At 44.6% G+C, this 17500-nt stretch overlaps 1 protein-coding gene across 2 annotated transcripts in view; it reads left to right on the top strand.

The window, feature by feature from the left end:
* Positions 1-17500, top strand: part of kcnh2b (potassium voltage-gated channel, subfamily H (eag-related), member 2b) — a 227948-nt gene that overhangs the window by 203676 nt on the left and 6772 nt on the right. For both annotated transcript variants that reach the window (XM_042068492.1, XM_042068493.1), the window contains 3 exons: positions 8619-9041; positions 11511-11901; positions 14218-14417. In XM_042068492.1, coding sequence (XP_041924426.1) covers positions 8619-9041; positions 11511-11901; positions 14218-14417 — 1014 coding nt within the window. The remainder of the gene's footprint in view (positions 1-8618; positions 9042-11510; positions 11902-14217; positions 14418-17500) is intronic.

Below are 17500 nucleotides of genomic sequence, written 5' to 3'. Positions count from 1 at the left end.
TCGTGGCGGGGTGGGAGGGGGTAGGGGTGTCAGCGCTGTGCTAAATATTTCAGTGAGCCACAGCCCCTTTGACAGTAAGACCGCTGGTTGGTTTAATGAGTGTTGGCCTCGCTGTGCCACCGAACATTGACAGCGATGACTAAGCGAGCTAACAGTCGGGAGGGTGAGTGTCGATTTGCTCGTCTCTTCCCCAGCTCGGTTACCTCGAAGCTCTGTGCCCGCCGGAGCCGTCGGAAGGCCTGAGTGGCCAGTGAATGGAGTCCACACTTCCCATCGGTCCCCGGCGGGCGGTCCTGCCAGTAGACGCTCAACGGCAGAGTTTGCCGGAGCGCTCCGCGCCAGTCACCCCTCAGCTCTCATATCTGACAGCCTCCAGATTAAAGAGGAACTTGTGTGTTTTACTTCAAATGACTGCAGGATATTGAAGGTTACTCTAAGTCTGGGAAGACAAAAGGGAATGTCTTACCCCGAGCCAAATCTCATCTATGATCCATACAAATTAGCCTGACCTGCTTCTTGCCCTTGTCTAGCCCTTTTGATGAATCCATTTGAAAATGAGACTGAGCGTAGGTGGGTTGTGTTATAACCTCCATGTTAAAAAGAATCAATAGCAGAATTACATTTGGAAACTACCAACATTAAGGCACATTCTCAATCATTCAGTTTACCATAATATGAAAAGATAAAAATAACATTGAATAATCAGGCCAGTATTTAGAGATTGCATTCACGGGAAATGTCCTAAGGCTCCTGAGACAATCCTATATCTTTTTTATTTTACTGCCATTGATTTTGTCATTTAGAAATGCTCTGCTCTTAGTGAGGTATTGAAACTGCAGAAGCGAACATTTGAACTTTGATACACAAAAACATATACTCTAGTATCATTGTATACTCTAGTATCAATGGACTAACACTCCATGTTTACTGTTTGCTGGTGATATCTTTTGACATGTCTATCTTTGTGTGTGTGTGTGTGTGTGTGTGTGTTTTGTGTTCTGTGTCGTCTTGTGGGTATTTTGCAAAGCCATTTGTGCTCTCACTCTGGTCTAAAAATAACCCCATCACACTCCCGTGAGGGCAGACTCACTAGAGGTGCTGTGGGGGGTAGTGGTGGTGGTGGTGGTGGTGGTGGTGTGTGTGTGTGTGTGTGTGTGTGTGTGTGTGTGTGTGTGTGTGTAGTGGGGTTGTGAGTCTTCTTCATCACCACAACACCCACACACACAAACGCACGCACAGACACACACACAAACACATTCTACCCCAAATCTACCCCCACCCCAAATCTACCCCCACCCAAACACGTTCTACCCCAAATCTACCCCCCACCCAAACACATTCTACCCCAAATCTACCCCCACCCAAACACATTCTACCCCAAATCTACCCCCACCCAAACAAGCTTGTCTGTGTATCTGAACACAGATGGGGGAAAGGGGCTTGTTTCGTAGCCAGAGATGAAAGAGATGGTGTGGTATAGTTACCATCCAGGCTACGTGTTGAGGGGCTTGTTACGTAGCCAGAGATGAAAGAGATGGTGTGGTATAGTTACCATCCAGGCTACGTGTTGAGGGGCTTGTTACGTAGCCAGAGATGAAAGAGATGGTGTGGTATAGTTACCATCCAGGCTACGTGTTGAATGACAGGTCCACACAAGGTCAATATACACGACCAGACAGAGAGAGAGGGATCGAGACAGAGAGAGAAAAAGAGAGGGGAGAAAAAAACAAGAAAGAGAGAGGGAAAGAGATAAAAAGAGAGAGAGAGATAGACCGACAGAGAGAGAGAAGGAGAGACATCCTGTCTGATTTGACTATGCTTTCAAGGCCTCTCATTTGCCTCTGTCATCATGCTGTATTGGGTGCAAAAAGTTCCGGCTTTTAGGGAGGCCAAATTGGGCAGGCTGTGTGGAACACTGACTTTAATCTTGGCCATTTAGTGCAACAACCTCGGCTGATGTGCTCTGTCGTCTGTGTGATCAGACAGTCAGTGCTTTTGCTTTGATGTGGAGGCCATTGATGCGATACGTGAGGACAAGGTCTCTCCAGGACAGAACATGGGCGAAATACAAGTGAGAAAGTTTGGTTAATGACCTCTCTAGCTTAACATCCCAGAGCACAGCATGTCCTATGACAAAATATGTGCTGTATTTTGGCATCAATCCTGAGACCCTAGTCATAATATCTTGGAGATTCGATACACTTATTTGGTGACTCACATATGCAGTGGCCTCAGTTGTGCGTGCCAGGCAGCTCTGCAGATACTCCACAGAGCCGGTGCCCTTTTGTCTTCTCCTCACAGATATAATAAGCACCTTCTCCACTGACTGGTGGTGACGTTGAATGCCACAAAAGGTGGTGATTTCTGTCCCCACATGAAATGACACCGGTATAGATTTATTGACATGTTGAGAAAGTTAGGCTTAAATGTCACACCCTCCCATGGTGTCTGGCAAAATAGGGAGTTCAAAGACGACCGGGATATGTCTCCGTCCCTGCTTTCACTTTTAACTGTCTCCCATCCGACCCTGCTCAGGGTTGGAGTGTGAAGTGCCATACTGTAGTTTGTTAGTTTGTCCATGAGGTGTTTAGAGTCCGTGGATGTGGCACGTTTTTAAAGTCTGGGGGTGGTTAGTGAGGTTCCCCCTTCACTGTGAAGCACTTTTGGGTACTGTGAAAGCGCTATAAATCTATAAATGCAGTGTGTTGTTGTTGTTGTTGTTGTTGTTGTTGTTGTTGTATGTTTACTGCAGCCTATCTTCCCCCTTGCCCTCCATACACATCTCAATGCTGGAGCTACTCTGGTCCCAGGGCCTCTCTGCCCCCCCCCCTCCTGGGCTTGCTCCTCTTCACCAATCTTGACCCTGCTGATTTGTGTGTGTGTGTGTGTGTGTGTGTGTGTGTGTGTGTGTGTGTGTGTGTGTTGGTGGGCATGGGTGACTAAGTAAGTCCTTGTGTTTTCCTGAATTTGCACGCCTGCATTCCTGAGTATCTTATTTATCTTATTTATGTTGCTCAAAAAGAGTCTGAAGCATTGTAATTACTGATCTGACAATGATTATTGTCACAAGTGCTTGGTTATATAAAAACTAGATGTACCGCAGAGCGGTACAAAATATGACCGCCGCCCAGTCCAGCACATTTTTTCCACAAAAATAAATCACGCTGAAAGGCCTATATGATTCTAACTGTCTCACTAAATTGCACTATCCACACTCAATTCTCACTGGTATCTGCTAGACAACAAGTACCAAAACATGATTAGTTCTTAGCTTTCACATGTAAAATTAATTTTATACAACCCCACCCCCATCTTGCCTGTTCATAATTCTTGAAAAAAAAATTCTGAAATTAATTTTCAGAAATTCTTGAATTGTGTGCATGTGTGTGTATGTTTATGTGTGTGTGTGTGTGTGTGCGTGTGCGTGCGTGCTTGTGTGTTTGTCTGCGTATGTGTGTTTGTGCATGTGCATGCTTGCGTACATATGTCTACTGTCACAGTGTGTCATACGTATGATTACTGTGAATGTATGTGTGTACGTGTGTATCTGTTTATGCACATGTGTGCACATAGAATGGGTTAACATGACCCCTGGAGGCAAACATACAGAAAAAATTGGTCATCCTAGGCCCTACGGTTCTCAAGATATTCACAGAAAACTGTCTCCGGCCACCTACAGGCCAGTTGGTGTATAGTAACATAAATTAATTTATTGTGTGGCCCCCCATGAACGGAATTCCACGAAACTTGGTGTGCATTCAGAGGGTGTCATAATGATCCTACACTTCCAATTTTGTGCAGTTTTGACTATGTTAGGTCACAGATACCTGCGATTACAACACCTCATTTTTACTTTTTTGTGTTTAACTAGGTGGCGCTATACATGAAATGAGTGGTTATGGAATGGGTTGACATGGCCCCTTGAGATCAACATACAAAAAAAAATGGACCTCCTAAACCCTACGGTTCTCGAGATATTCACAGAAAACTGTGTCTGTCCTACCCTCCTTTCGGGGGTCCAGTCCAGCAGGGGGGGCTACAGATCAAAACGAAAAACGATGGTTCCATGCTATCCATATGGGGTTACATGCCCACCAAGTTTCGTGTACCCCGGTCTTTCAGTGTCCCGGGAATCCTTGACGGAAATTTGGACATGCGAAAAAAAAAAAAGAAAAAAAAAAATTCTGACTAAACCTATATGACCGCCGCTTCGCTGCACGGCTTTTGTTGCTCTCAAAGCCTCTGTAGCATCACAAACGTCCGTTCACTCAGCTGCGTCTAGAGCAGCAGTCTATTCTCGTACCTGTCCATGGAGAGTAAAAATGTCCACCCTGTGCACTCACAGCTTCCTGTGCGCTCATCTGTCTCCAAATGAAATGCTATCTCATTCACACATGTGTCGGCATGGCAACTGTGGTCTGTTGACTCACCTGTCTCTTCAGTGCAACAGCATTCTTTTGGCTCACCTGTTCGCCTCTGCGCCCCACAAGTGCAGATATACCTGTGGTGTGGTGTTCAGGCAGGGCAATAACAGCAGGGGCAGCAGGTGGTGCTCGGAGCTGAGCACCTGTCGGCCCCCGGGGGAGAAGTTTATCACAGGTACGGCAGACTCACCTGCCCCGACGCAGGAGAGCAGAAAGAATAGCCTCGTTTCCCACAGCAGGGCTGGGGCTATCACTGTCACCGAGTATCGGCACTCACCCCTCCTGGCTGAGGTGGCACAGGTGCAGATACACAGACGGGATTTATCCCTCTCTGAAATGTACAACTATAATAAAGTCAAATAGGTTTGGTTGAATTCTATTAGTATTTCTGAATGTATGTTATTAAGGTGACAGAAGATGGTACATCTCTGGTTGTATTTTTAATAGGTTATCCAACATACTGTTTACGTAAGAGGTCATTCACCTATTTTGCTGTTGACCAAAATACCCACTAATGCACACACACACACACACACACACACACACACACACACACACAAGCATAGACCCTGATACACACACATATACGCTAATGCTTAGTGATAGAATGCAAATGTTAGTGCTGCAAGGTGTTTGTTGACCTCACAGCCAGTGAGCAGTTTGCCCTTGCAAGCCACCACTACGGAGCAGAGGGAGGGACACAGCAGCCAACCCAGCTATGCAGCCAAGGAACCAGGAAGCAATCAGAGTTTGATGATCCATGCTTATCTATCCGGACCTGTGTGTATGTGTGAACTGTATGTGTGTGTTTGTGAATCTAGATCTGTGTGTGTGTGGTGTGTGTGTGTGTGTGTGTGTGTGTGTGTGTGTGTGTGTGTGTGTGTGTGTGTGTGTGTGTGAATGTGTATGTGTGTGTGTGTGTGTTTGTGTTTGTGTTTGTGTTTGTGTTTGTGAATCTATATCAGCATATGCGTGTGTGTGTGTGTGTGTGTGTGTGTGTATGTGTTTGTGAATCTAGATCTGCATATGTGTGTATGTTTGTGTGTGTGTGTGTGTGTGTGTGTGTGTGTGTGTGTGCTGACACACCTGGGTTAGAGCACCAGGGCCCACAGTGATTCGGAGGGCAGCTGGCTGTTGTGCCACAGCTGTACCCATTGGACGTGCAGTTGGCAGCGTGGCACAGATGCCCACGGGGCCTGAGGTTGGGGGCCGTGCCCCCCCATGCCCACCCCCACCCCGCCTACGGCGTCTGCAGAAGCATTTTGTGCTAATTGATGTGTTTTTAATTGTCTCTAACGGAGCCTCGGGGGGGATCTGACGCTGATGGGTTGCAGCTCCTAACTCCTCTGGACGGCTCATTCATATCTGGGCCTCAGGCTTGCTCCAGCACAGAGCCACGTAAACCCTGCTTGTGTGTGTGTGTGTGTGTGTGTGTGTGTGTGTGTGTGTGTGTGCGCATGTGCATGCGTGTGTGTGTGTGTATGTGTGTGTGTGTGTGCATGTGTGTTTGTGTCACTGAGAGCACTGAGCCACACAAAGCAAGCCTGCCTGAGCTGGCATCTCACCAGCTTTGGAACTAAGTATAGGCTCTCAAAGCTAGTTGTAGCGGAGAAGGTTTGGACACTCTTAAAGATGAAGTTGCTGAGTGTTCAGAGACAGGGATAGTGCCAAAGGCTTGTATATCGGAAACCATGAATATCTTAGCAGTAAATGGAGATTAGGTGTAAAAAAAATCCCTTTTTGCTAAATATCTCCTGGCTTTCTCTCGGTTCTTGCTGTTGGCAAGCATTTGTTTACAATGAACTTCCTTTGTTTTGTTTGTGAGAGCGTGATTTATTTTTTTCGAAATAGTTCCTCTAATTTGTTAATTTTGCATTAATTAATTGAATTAATGTAGCGGAAAGTTTGAATTGTGCATTCTGATGATGTTTGTTTCCATGTCCTCATTACGCAAGGAAACAAAACAACATTTATTTGCTGATGGGACTTTTTTGTGTAAGTCAACATAAATTAGATAAGGGCTTTTGTAGATAAGGGCTTTTAAAATCCTCTGTGTGTGTGTGTGTGTGTGTGAGAGAGTGAGAGAGAGAGCGCACACACTTGCCTGTGTGTGTGCCTGTGTGTGTGTCGTTTCATAGCTCCAATAATGGGCATGCATCTGTGTGTTTGTTTGCTTGTGTGTGTGTGTGTGTGTGTGTGTGTGTGTGTGTGTGTGTGTGTGTGTGTGTGTGTGTATGTGTGTGCTTGCATAAAACACAGATGGTCAGTGGTCCTCAGTCAATCTGTTGCCTGTACGGAGCACTGGACCTATAAGACTAAGAGCGTAAACATGACTCCTGCCATTGCCTGTGTAGATTACTGGCCCTGCCAGCACAAACATGATTCTTGTCATTGTCTGTGTAGAGAGCAGAGCCTAAGACTAACAGGGAGGCTACACCAGGCGTTCCGTTAGCGTAGCGTCTGCTACAACGATTAGACTAAGACTAACAGGGAGGCTACACCAGGCGTTCCGTTAGTGTAGCATCTGCTACAACGATTAGACTAAGACTAACAATGAGACTACACCAGGCGTTCCGTTAGCGTAGCGTCTGCTACAACGATTAGCTACCACTATAGTCAATGGAACTGGCTACACCAGGCGTGATAGTGGCGTGTACATAAAAAAAAAATTAGACCAGTCTTCTAAAACTATTTTTACGCTCCGCTCTACAAGCAGAGCACTTCAGTGGCAGACCCGCTGAAGCCCGGGGGTAAGAGTGCAAACATGACTCCAGTCGTTGCATGCACTGTATGGAACACCAGCCCTGAGAGAACAAACATGACTCCTCTATGACTCCTGCATGACTCCTATACGACTCCCTGCTCTCCAGGCCTGTCCTACAATGATGTAAACAACATGTCTGTGCTTCTGTGAGGCTCTACCAGCCAGAATGCTAATATGTGGAGCAATGTCTAACTTAACGCACAAACCACAATGTGTACCATACCATGGACACACAAGTGATCAGCTTAGTGATTCTGTAGAACTATGTGTCAATGTATATATGGGCATGTATGAATCTGTGTGTGTATGTATCAATGTGTGTGTATTGTGGATAAACAAGCATAAAGATTTTGATATATTTGCATTCAGTGATATGTCAGTAATATAGTTTGCAGTTTATTGCATGAGAAACTCCCAAAAACCATCAAATATTTGTGAACTAGTGACTAATAGTTGATCCATAGCAGTCCATTAAGTGCAGGTATTGGTTTGGTCTGAGCAGGCTGCTGAATGCGGTCTTTTTCAGGCTGCTGAATGCGGTCTTTTTCAGGCTGCTGAATGCGGTCTTTGCAGGAGATGAAATACATTCTGTTCCCAAAGGATTAGTTGAGGAGGGCAGTGGGTGCAGATAAAGGCTCTGTCGAAACAATCAGTCAAACCGTCTGATCACAACCGGTTTCTCATCGGATTTGGCTTAAACTTGGTTCTAGGAATCAACAATCAAGCTACAGAATCAGATCCACCTATTTCTCCTTTAATAATCCACAGTCCTGTTTTTCATTAATAAGGCAGAGAACGGTAATTCTCTTAAAAGCATGTGTTGTGTCCATCGGGAGTCATCACTCGTCTCTTCCTCAGACAGACACACAAGGCTTGTGTTAACCTAGCGATAGAAGCATTCTCAATGTGACAGAAAACCTCAAAGATATTCTCCACACCTCGTCATACACATTAAGGTGTTTCATAGCTAATAACACCTTTTCTCTAGACTTGTGACTGACTTGTGGGATTAGTGATATTGAAATAGTGGTATAGTGGTGATCTAGTGGTTTGAAATCTGAGCTATTGCGATCCTAGAGGGTTGTGAGCAAAGATTCTAGAGCGCTATGCTCCGCTTTAGAATCTTTGGTTGTGAGTGAAGTCCCAGGGGCTGCCACCACTGTGCCCCCTCAAGCAGGACACTTAGCCCTGAGTTGCTTGAAGGGGACTGTCCCTTCAGTGAGTTCACTCTGGGTAAGTTTGTCTGCAAAATAACAGATAATAACAATGTAATAATGAAATCACTCAGAAGGATCAATCACTCAGAAGGATGAAGTTAAAACATTACTAATAAGTCCACTGGTAACCCACAATGGATTTTTTTAAAATAAAAAATTAAAGCTTATTGGACTTTGTTTTTCTTTCTTTCCTCTCTTCTCTCGGCTCTTCAGGTGCTGTCGCTAGGCGCCGACGTGCTCCCGGAGTACAAGCTCCAGGCCCCCCGCATCCACAGCTGGACGGTGCTCCACTACAGCCCCTTCAAGGCCGTCTGGGATTGGCTGATCCTGCTGCTCGTCATCTACACGGCCATTGTCACGCCCTACTCGGCCGCCTTCCTCCTCAACGACCAAGAGGAGCAGAAGATCCAGTCGTGCGGCTACTCGTGCAGCCCCCTCAACGTCGTCGACCTCATAGTGGACATCATGTTCATCATCGACATCCTCATCAACTTCCGCACCACCTACGTCAACGCCAACGACGAGGTGGTCAGCCACCCTATCAAGATCGCCGTGCACTACTTCAAGGGCTGGTTCCTCATCGACATGGTGGCAGCCATCCCCTTTGACCTGCTCATCTACCGCAATGGAGAGGAGGTAAGGAATCGTGGAAGAAAAGACAGAGCACATTAAGCTTTTCTTCTTACTCAAATGTTTCCTAGCACGTATAGGCCTCATCTCTGAGAACCTCTGACAAAACATCATGTTCATAGACACGTTTCAGAGGGGAAATTTGTCCTGTTAAGAGCACCAATGTTAGATGTTGACGTGTTTTCCCTTGTTTCTGCTCTTAAACACCATCTTAGGCACTCAGATGAAAACCTATGAAAGTAGATGCAATATTGACATCAGTACATGCAATCTTGACAGTATGAAGACATTGTGCTACCAGTACACATAGCAGGCTTTCATAAACAACAGTAACACGTTCTTTCACATCAACTGTGCATGTGTATCTGACAGGAGAAAGCTTCAGGGTGTGGCGAGTGTGTGTGTGTGTGTGTGTGTGTGTGGGTGTGTGTGTTTGTGTGTGTGTATGAGTGTGTGTGTGGTGAGTGTGTGTGTGTGTGTGTGTGTGTGTGTGTGTGTGTGTGTGTGTGTGTGTGTGTGTGTGTGTGTGTTTGTGTGTGTGTATGAATGTGAATGTGTGTGTGGTGAGTGTGTAGATAGATAGATAGTCTTTATTGTCATTGACACTTTTTGCAAAGGTACAACGAGATTGAAAGTGCTGTCAACTCATGAGGTATGCATAAGAACAATAAATAGTTTAAAAAATGCACATATATAAAAATATAAAAAGAATGTAAACATATATTGCACTGGTTATGAACAGGAATGGTTCTGTACAGATTCCACTGGTAAAAAAACATTACTCCACAATATAATTTGCACAGTGGGTTAGGGGCCAAGAATAGACTATTTCAAATTTGAAGAGTTCAGCGTCCTACAGTACACACTCGCCACTCCCGACCGGTAGCGCGACAATGTGACGTCACGGGAGCGCCGTAACCATTTATACTTGCGCGTGGTGGTCGCGACACTAGCTTCACTCTGTGATGATACCATCATTACCATCTATCTACTGTAGTTTCCAAGGTGTGTGCAGCTAGATAGATAGATAGATACTTTATTCATCCCGAGGGAAATTTTAGCTAGCTGACACCTTTTACCTTTTGCTGGATTATTGGCATGTCCCTGGGTCCTAGGTGTTTCATCTTAATTCCCTCTCTCTGGTAGCTTCATTAACTTATCCAGCAAACTTTTTAAAAATCACTCAAAAACTCTTGCTGGTAACCTAGCCAGGTTAATTTCCCTCTCTTCTCAAACTGACTATTCAAACATGTTTATTTAAGATGTGGGCTAGGCTATATGAAATGCCTGAATGTGGTTAATGTCTGTATAGAGGCACACATGCTCCCTGATCTTGGCTTCAAGCTCATCCTGCTTGTGGCTTAATTTGAAAAAAAATCTCCTGTGCACGACCTGCCTGCGCGAGTCTGAAATTTCTCGTGTGACAGAGGAAATGACGCAATTTTGACATCACATTGCCGGGCTACCGGTCGTGTGCGGCGAGTATGTAGTACGCTTTAAGGGCCATGATTGCCTTCGGATAGAAACGATTTTTTAAACGGTTTGTCCTGGTTTTCATTGTCCTGTATCTCCTGCCTGATGGCAAGAGCTGAAAGTGACAATGACCTGGGTGTGAAGGGTCCTTTGAAATGTCCGTTGCCTTGTTGCGGCATCTGGAGGTGTAGATCTCTTCCAGCGTGGGGAGGGGGCAGCCTATGGTCTTCTCTGCTGCCCTGACGACCCTGTGAAGCGCCTTCACAGTGTGTGTGTGTGTGTGTGTGTGTGTGTGTGTGTGTGTGTGTTTAGCAGACTCTCCTTATTCATCTAGCGGGTGGCTGTACAGCGGGCCGAGGCTCTGAGCCAGTGGTCTAATCGTCTCCTTATTTATTTGTTTTGTGGCGGGGGCCGGGGATCGGGGCCATCCTAAGACAAGTGTAATTGCTGGGAATGAGCGCATTAATCTGACAGCCCTGAAAGCAATGGACAAACAGTTTACAGCCTACAGTATATCAACCACCGACCCGCACACACACACACACACACACACACACACACACACACACACACACACACACACACACACACACACACACACACACACACACACACACACACACACACACACACACATATTCAAACACATACACACACACTATACACACACAGACACACTCTCTCTCCTTCTCTCTCACACACACACACACACAGGACTGGATGGCCCAGACACAGGCAAACACACTCACACTTCAAAGGGCTGAAAACACATTGCTCTAATTTTGTCAGACTTGACAGTCTTATTTGTTGCCCCCTGAAATAGATTGAGTTCACTTTCTTTTTCATAAAACAGCACAGATCTAGATGTAACAGAGTAATATAGACAATCTGAAGTATAATCAATTACACATTTTGCGTGAAAAAAAGCTCATTGACAATCGCACAATATCAAAGCTTCACAGACCATCCTTAACCCCTCCCCTTCCTCACCTCTCTCCCCAGACGACCACTCTGATTGGCCTGCTGAAGACGGCCCGTCTGCTGCGATTGGTGCGCGTGGCCCGTAAGCTTGACCGCTACTCGGAGTACGGCGCGGCCGTGCTCTTCCTGCTCATGTGCACGTTCGCGCTCATCGCCCACTGGCTGGCGTGCATCTGGTACGCCATCGGCAGCGTGGAGCGCGGCGGCTCCATCGGCTGGCTGCACGCGCTTGGAGACCAGCTGGGCAAGCCCTACAACAGCTCCATCATGGGCTCGGGCCCCTCCGTCAAGGACAAGTACGTGACGGCACTCTACTTCACCTTCAGCAGCCTGACCAGCGTGGGCTTCGGCAACGTCTCGCCCAACACCAACTCCGAGAAGATCTTCTCCATCTGCGTCATGCTCATCGGCTGTGAGTCGGTTCACACACGCACAAGCGCACACACACACGCATACACATACTGTACACACACATACACACACACTCACACACATACATTATATGTGCACACTCACGCACACACACACACACACTCACATATGTGCACACTCACACACACACACACACACACAGATATGTGCACACACACGCACATGCACACACATACGCATACACACACACACACACACACACACACACATACTGTATGTACACGCTCCCACACAAAAGCACAAACACAATAGTATGTAGCAGTATTTCATTTGAACTCTCTAACATGAGACATGTGATAAGTGGGATAACAAGGCAGTGAAATAACAGTGTGACATAACCCTCTCAAGGAGACATATTAAAACATCTTTCAAAATATTGCATGATATAACAGCTTCTAAGCATGCAACATAGACTACGATGGCATCCAGCATTCTAAGAGCTGTCATGGCAGTTACAGATAATGGTCAACTGAGGTGACTTTCTAATGTGATTGGGCCGTTTGATAATGGTCACATGTCAGATAAACTCATGTGATTGGACAATGTCTGTCATGATGGCTAACGAGAGGATATGGAATCTGCCATGCTGTGTCTATGACAAGGTTATGACACTATTAAAGGACAGGGTTCAAGTTAAGTTCCTCCGTCAGACGGAGAGAGATAAATAAAATATCTCATTAACTTTTGAAATAGAAAGCCATCAGTACTGTCTTTCTCATTGACTGAGTTTTGAACTGGACTTAGTTTTGACAGCAACTCTTTGACAGCTAGTTTTCAAAACAAATCACTCATCCGAAACTGCAGAAGACCCTGAAGGCTCTGAACCTTACTCTGCCAAGCTCCTCCAGATGAATTTAGTACATTCTTAGGCATCTGATCTAACACATCAAAACTAGAACTCTACAATTGATTCTGGCCATATTGTAGAGGAAGATAGTGATCTGCATTTTTATAATCCTAATTCATGTTCTGTGTGTTCAGGTGATTCATCACCTAACTATCATTAACATAAATCAGTATGTAGTTAGCATATTCATTTTTACTTTAATAAGTTTTGTATTAGTATGTCATATCCTGTCAGGGATTTTGCAATCAAATTTCCTGAGGAGCAGAGCAATTTCCTTCATTATTTTCAGACTCATCTGTCAAAATGACTTGACCTGCGTTAGAACAGAAGGTCATTGATAACAAAGCCAGCATCACTTCCACAGTCTGACACTCGAGACCACCCATATTCATCATGAACAAGCCCAAGTTAGCTATGCTACCAGTGAATAAGATGAATAGCTTTCTTGTTTGTTTGTTTGTTTGTTTTACGTGCTACCTATGGGAGGCCTATATCACTGCATACATGCATCGGTAAACAGAGGATATGGACTCAGAGGGAAAATTCAAATACAGTCTTGGTGTACACACATGCATACCCATTATTGGAGTTATGTGAGTTAAACACACACACACACACACACACACACACACACACACACACACATGCACACACACACACAGACACACACACATACACACACACACACACACACACACACACACACACAGCGAGAGAAGTAACTGATTTATTAGTTATAAACACACATAAACACACATAAACACATCCATCAAAAGTGGGTAGCAGTTGCTCTCCGAGAGACTAATCATTGAGTGAGTCCTGCAAAAGGCTAATGATGTGCAGAGCACCATGGCACCAAGCACTTACTTCATTGGCTGTCTGGTGCTCCACTGATGAGGATAAATGGATATGATTGGATGGCTAGAAAGCTGTATCCATCATGACTGTCAGTCATTGCTTCTCAGGGAGACAGCGGATGCACTGAGCCTCACTACTTCAAGTAAACACCAATATGTTTCTTACTACTTTGGAACAGCCATTTGTTTTGTGTCGTACTCCAGGAGATGCAACAATCGCCATGGTAACCTGCTTAAGATGCATTTGAGATGATGTCATTAGGGAGAGTCTCATTTCTGCATCTGTATTGTCTCTCCAGACAATCCTCAGGTTCCCCAGAGAGCTTTTAGAACTCAGCTGTCACTCGTGATTTGGATGACAAATTAAATTTCTGCCATTTTTTCCATTCTGCTTTGAGTGGACGTCTTTGATGTAAACCCACGATATTGAAGAATGCGTCAGAGTCCCTTTCTTCTAAAGCAAGAGAGATTGTACTTTCGGAACAAACTTCATTTAGCTGTAACTTTTCTGCTGGTTCATGTTTCATATTCTGTTATTCATGACAAACAAATTCACCGGTCATGTTTGGCCCACTGTGTTTGTGCCTCACAGCTCTGATGTACGCCAGCATCTTTGGGAACGTGTCGGCGATCATCCAGCGGCTCTACTCCGGCACGGCACGTTACCACACCCAGATGCTGAGGGTCCGGGAGTTCATCCGGTTCCACCAGATCCCCAACCCGCTGCGGCAGAGGCTGGAGGAGTACTTCCAGCACGCCTGGTCCTATACCAACGGCATTGACATGAATGCGGTGAGAAACACACACACACACACACACACACACACACACACACACACACACACACACACGGAAAGATTCAGAGACTGGAGGAGTACTTCCAGCATGCCTGGTCCTTTACCAACGGCATTGACATGAATGCGGTGAGAAACACACACACTCACTCACACACACACACACACATACACACATATGTGCACGTAACACACAAACTCACACACACACACACACACACACAAACATATGTGCACGCAACACACACACACACACACACACACACACACACACACACACACACACACACACTCACACACACTCACCTCACACATATGTGCACGCAACACACACACACACACACACGGAAAGATTCAGAGGCTGGAGGACTACTTCCAGCACGCCTGGTCCTTTACCAACGGCATTGACATGAATGCGGTGAGAAACACACACACTCACACACACACTCACACACACTCACACACATGTGCATGCAACACACACACACACACACACACACACAAATTCAGAGACTGGAGGAGTACTTCCAATGCACTTGGTTCTACACCAAGAGCACTAACATGAATACAGTTAACAATGTAATACACACATGTTAGGTCCGTTACCAACAGCATTGACATGAATGCGGTGAGAAATACACACACACACACACACACACACACACACAAACACACACACACACACACACACACACACATGGGACAGGGGTGCATGCTGTGTGCTGTGAGTGAATTGAGCACATACTGTACTGTACACAAACATACACACACTTGGATACACACACAGATACAGGGATGTGCATGCTGCATGCTCTGAAGTGTGCTACTCATATGCACACACACACACACACACACACACACACACACACACACACGTATAATCTTTTTCTTCCTCCCTTTCTGGGCTACACTTACAGTACAGATTACATTTTGAGCATATTGTCTGCCCATACAACATGAATTAAAAAACGAACTGCATAAGACCTAACCTGGGTCCCAGGCTGGCATACATACATTCACCATCTGTAATAGCATTATAGACCCTTTCAACAATAAAAACAAAAACAATGCTTGAACGTTCTATTAAAACGGAAGCCTTGTGGGGCCAACTATGATGCTGATAATGGAACTGTCTTGAAAGGGTCTATAACAATGCCGCTGTCAGCGTGCCTTTGCATAAAGATACTGTATGTGATCCACTCTAAACAAGTGAGTCAGCCATCTGCCTCCTCTCTCTTCCCTTCATTACACGCCATTGAACTCACTGCTGCTTTGCGCCACACACACGTCTCTTTGTGTGTGTCTCAGTGCTTTTGAGTGGATGATACTGCCAAAGGAGGAGATGAATGCTGATGCTGTCATTTGTTGTTCTGGACTTTTGTTTATGTTTTTTTTTTTCCCCTCATTAAAGCCATTGTTAGTTATCTTTGCTCCGTTTCAAGTTCAACGGAGCGTTTGGAATCAGGAGAACATTTGCTGCAGCTGTGCTGTGGAAGAGCGGAGTTTGAGTTTTGGGTGACACAGGCTCGGTTGTCTGTAGGAATTTGTGTGTGTGTGTGTGTGTGTGTGTATGTGTTTGACTGTGTGACCATTCTTCGTTCTGCTGTAACGCTTATTCAGAGGGGGAGGGAGGGTGGGGGAGAGGTTCAGATTGTCACTGAAGCATCCCAGGCTAGAGGAATTTAGGCTGGGGGTCTTCAATGGCCACTGTTTCTCGTATGGTTCAAAGTCCAAAGTTTCCAAGCAAATATTGTCATGACTGTAAAGGTAACACTTCACTTGAGCCCTCCATCGTCAGGTTAATGTAACCATGAGACTTGTCATGGCAAATGTCATGTCCTGTCAGTAAGCTAGTCATCATCACAGGGATGCTGCAACATATATATATATATATATATATATATATATATATATATATATATATATATATATATATATATATATATATATATATATGATTATCAGTTTATTCTTATGACAGCTTTGATGATAAAGCTTAGTAGCATGCAATAGAACCTGATGTGGCTTGTGACTTTACAAGAGTTAAAGTTCTCAGGCACTTTGCCGGAATTCAGGCATTGACAGGTTATCTATGATTCATAGATATAGATATAGATATAGATATAATATATATTATACTGGCTTCAAACACATTCTGATGCCTTCAGGCACAGAAATGTCCCTTGCTTTAAGCTTAGTTGCATGTAATATAGCCTGCTGTAGCTTTTGAAAGTGGAATGAGATGAGTGAGATGTCATGATAAATTCAGATTCAGTTAACAATGACATCTTCATATCACTAGACTTAGACTGTTATGATAAATATAGACAGAATATGGGATTGGCCATAACATGTTTATAACATGGTTATACAGCCTTACAATGGAGGTTTCAATAAAAAAGTGTTAAAAAACAGGGACACATCATTCATCCTGTCATCATTGTAGGTCAGTGAACAAGCCAACCAGATGCAGGGAATTACTGCATGTTAGCATTAGCGATAAGATGCTAGCCCTCTCATGCTCCCTTACTTTACCCAATCCCTTTTGGCCTGCTTTCCTGGCTCATCCAAAACCACTTTTAAAGATCAAAGTTCTGAAATTCATTACAGACAATAGTTCACAAAGATGTCAAGAGTCTTTAATCTTTTTTTTCTGACCTATTGTACTTTTGGACAGATTTTACTGTCCTCACCAGTTTTGGGTGAACTACAACAATGTGAACATCCGCAGGGAAAAGACTTGGAAAGGATTATGTTAAGGCTAAATCTTAAAATCAAACAAGTAGATTGAATTACAAATATTTTTTAGGCACATAAATAAATAAATATAATAGAAATATTATATGGAAAAAATGTCCTATGTTATGGAAAAAAGTCCACGTCTATATGGAAAATCTGGAATGCAAATAGGAAATCTTAATACACAATCTGAATCAATCCATGCGTCCGTTGGGGATCTCTCTACTGCTAATCTTTAGCTATCTGCTAACTGCTCTCCCCTATCTCTTCTGCTGCAATTAATGAAATAAACTGCACATAAATAGAGATGCAACTCTGTACAAATATATTTTTATTCTTTAT

Source organism: Alosa sapidissima, chromosome 17 (assembly GCF_018492685.1).
Source record: "Alosa sapidissima isolate fAloSap1 chromosome 17, fAloSap1.pri, whole genome shotgun sequence".
Lineage (NCBI taxonomy): Eukaryota > Metazoa > Chordata > Actinopteri > Clupeiformes > Clupeidae > Alosa > Alosa sapidissima.
This window is presented reverse-complemented; position numbering and strand designations above follow the sequence as displayed.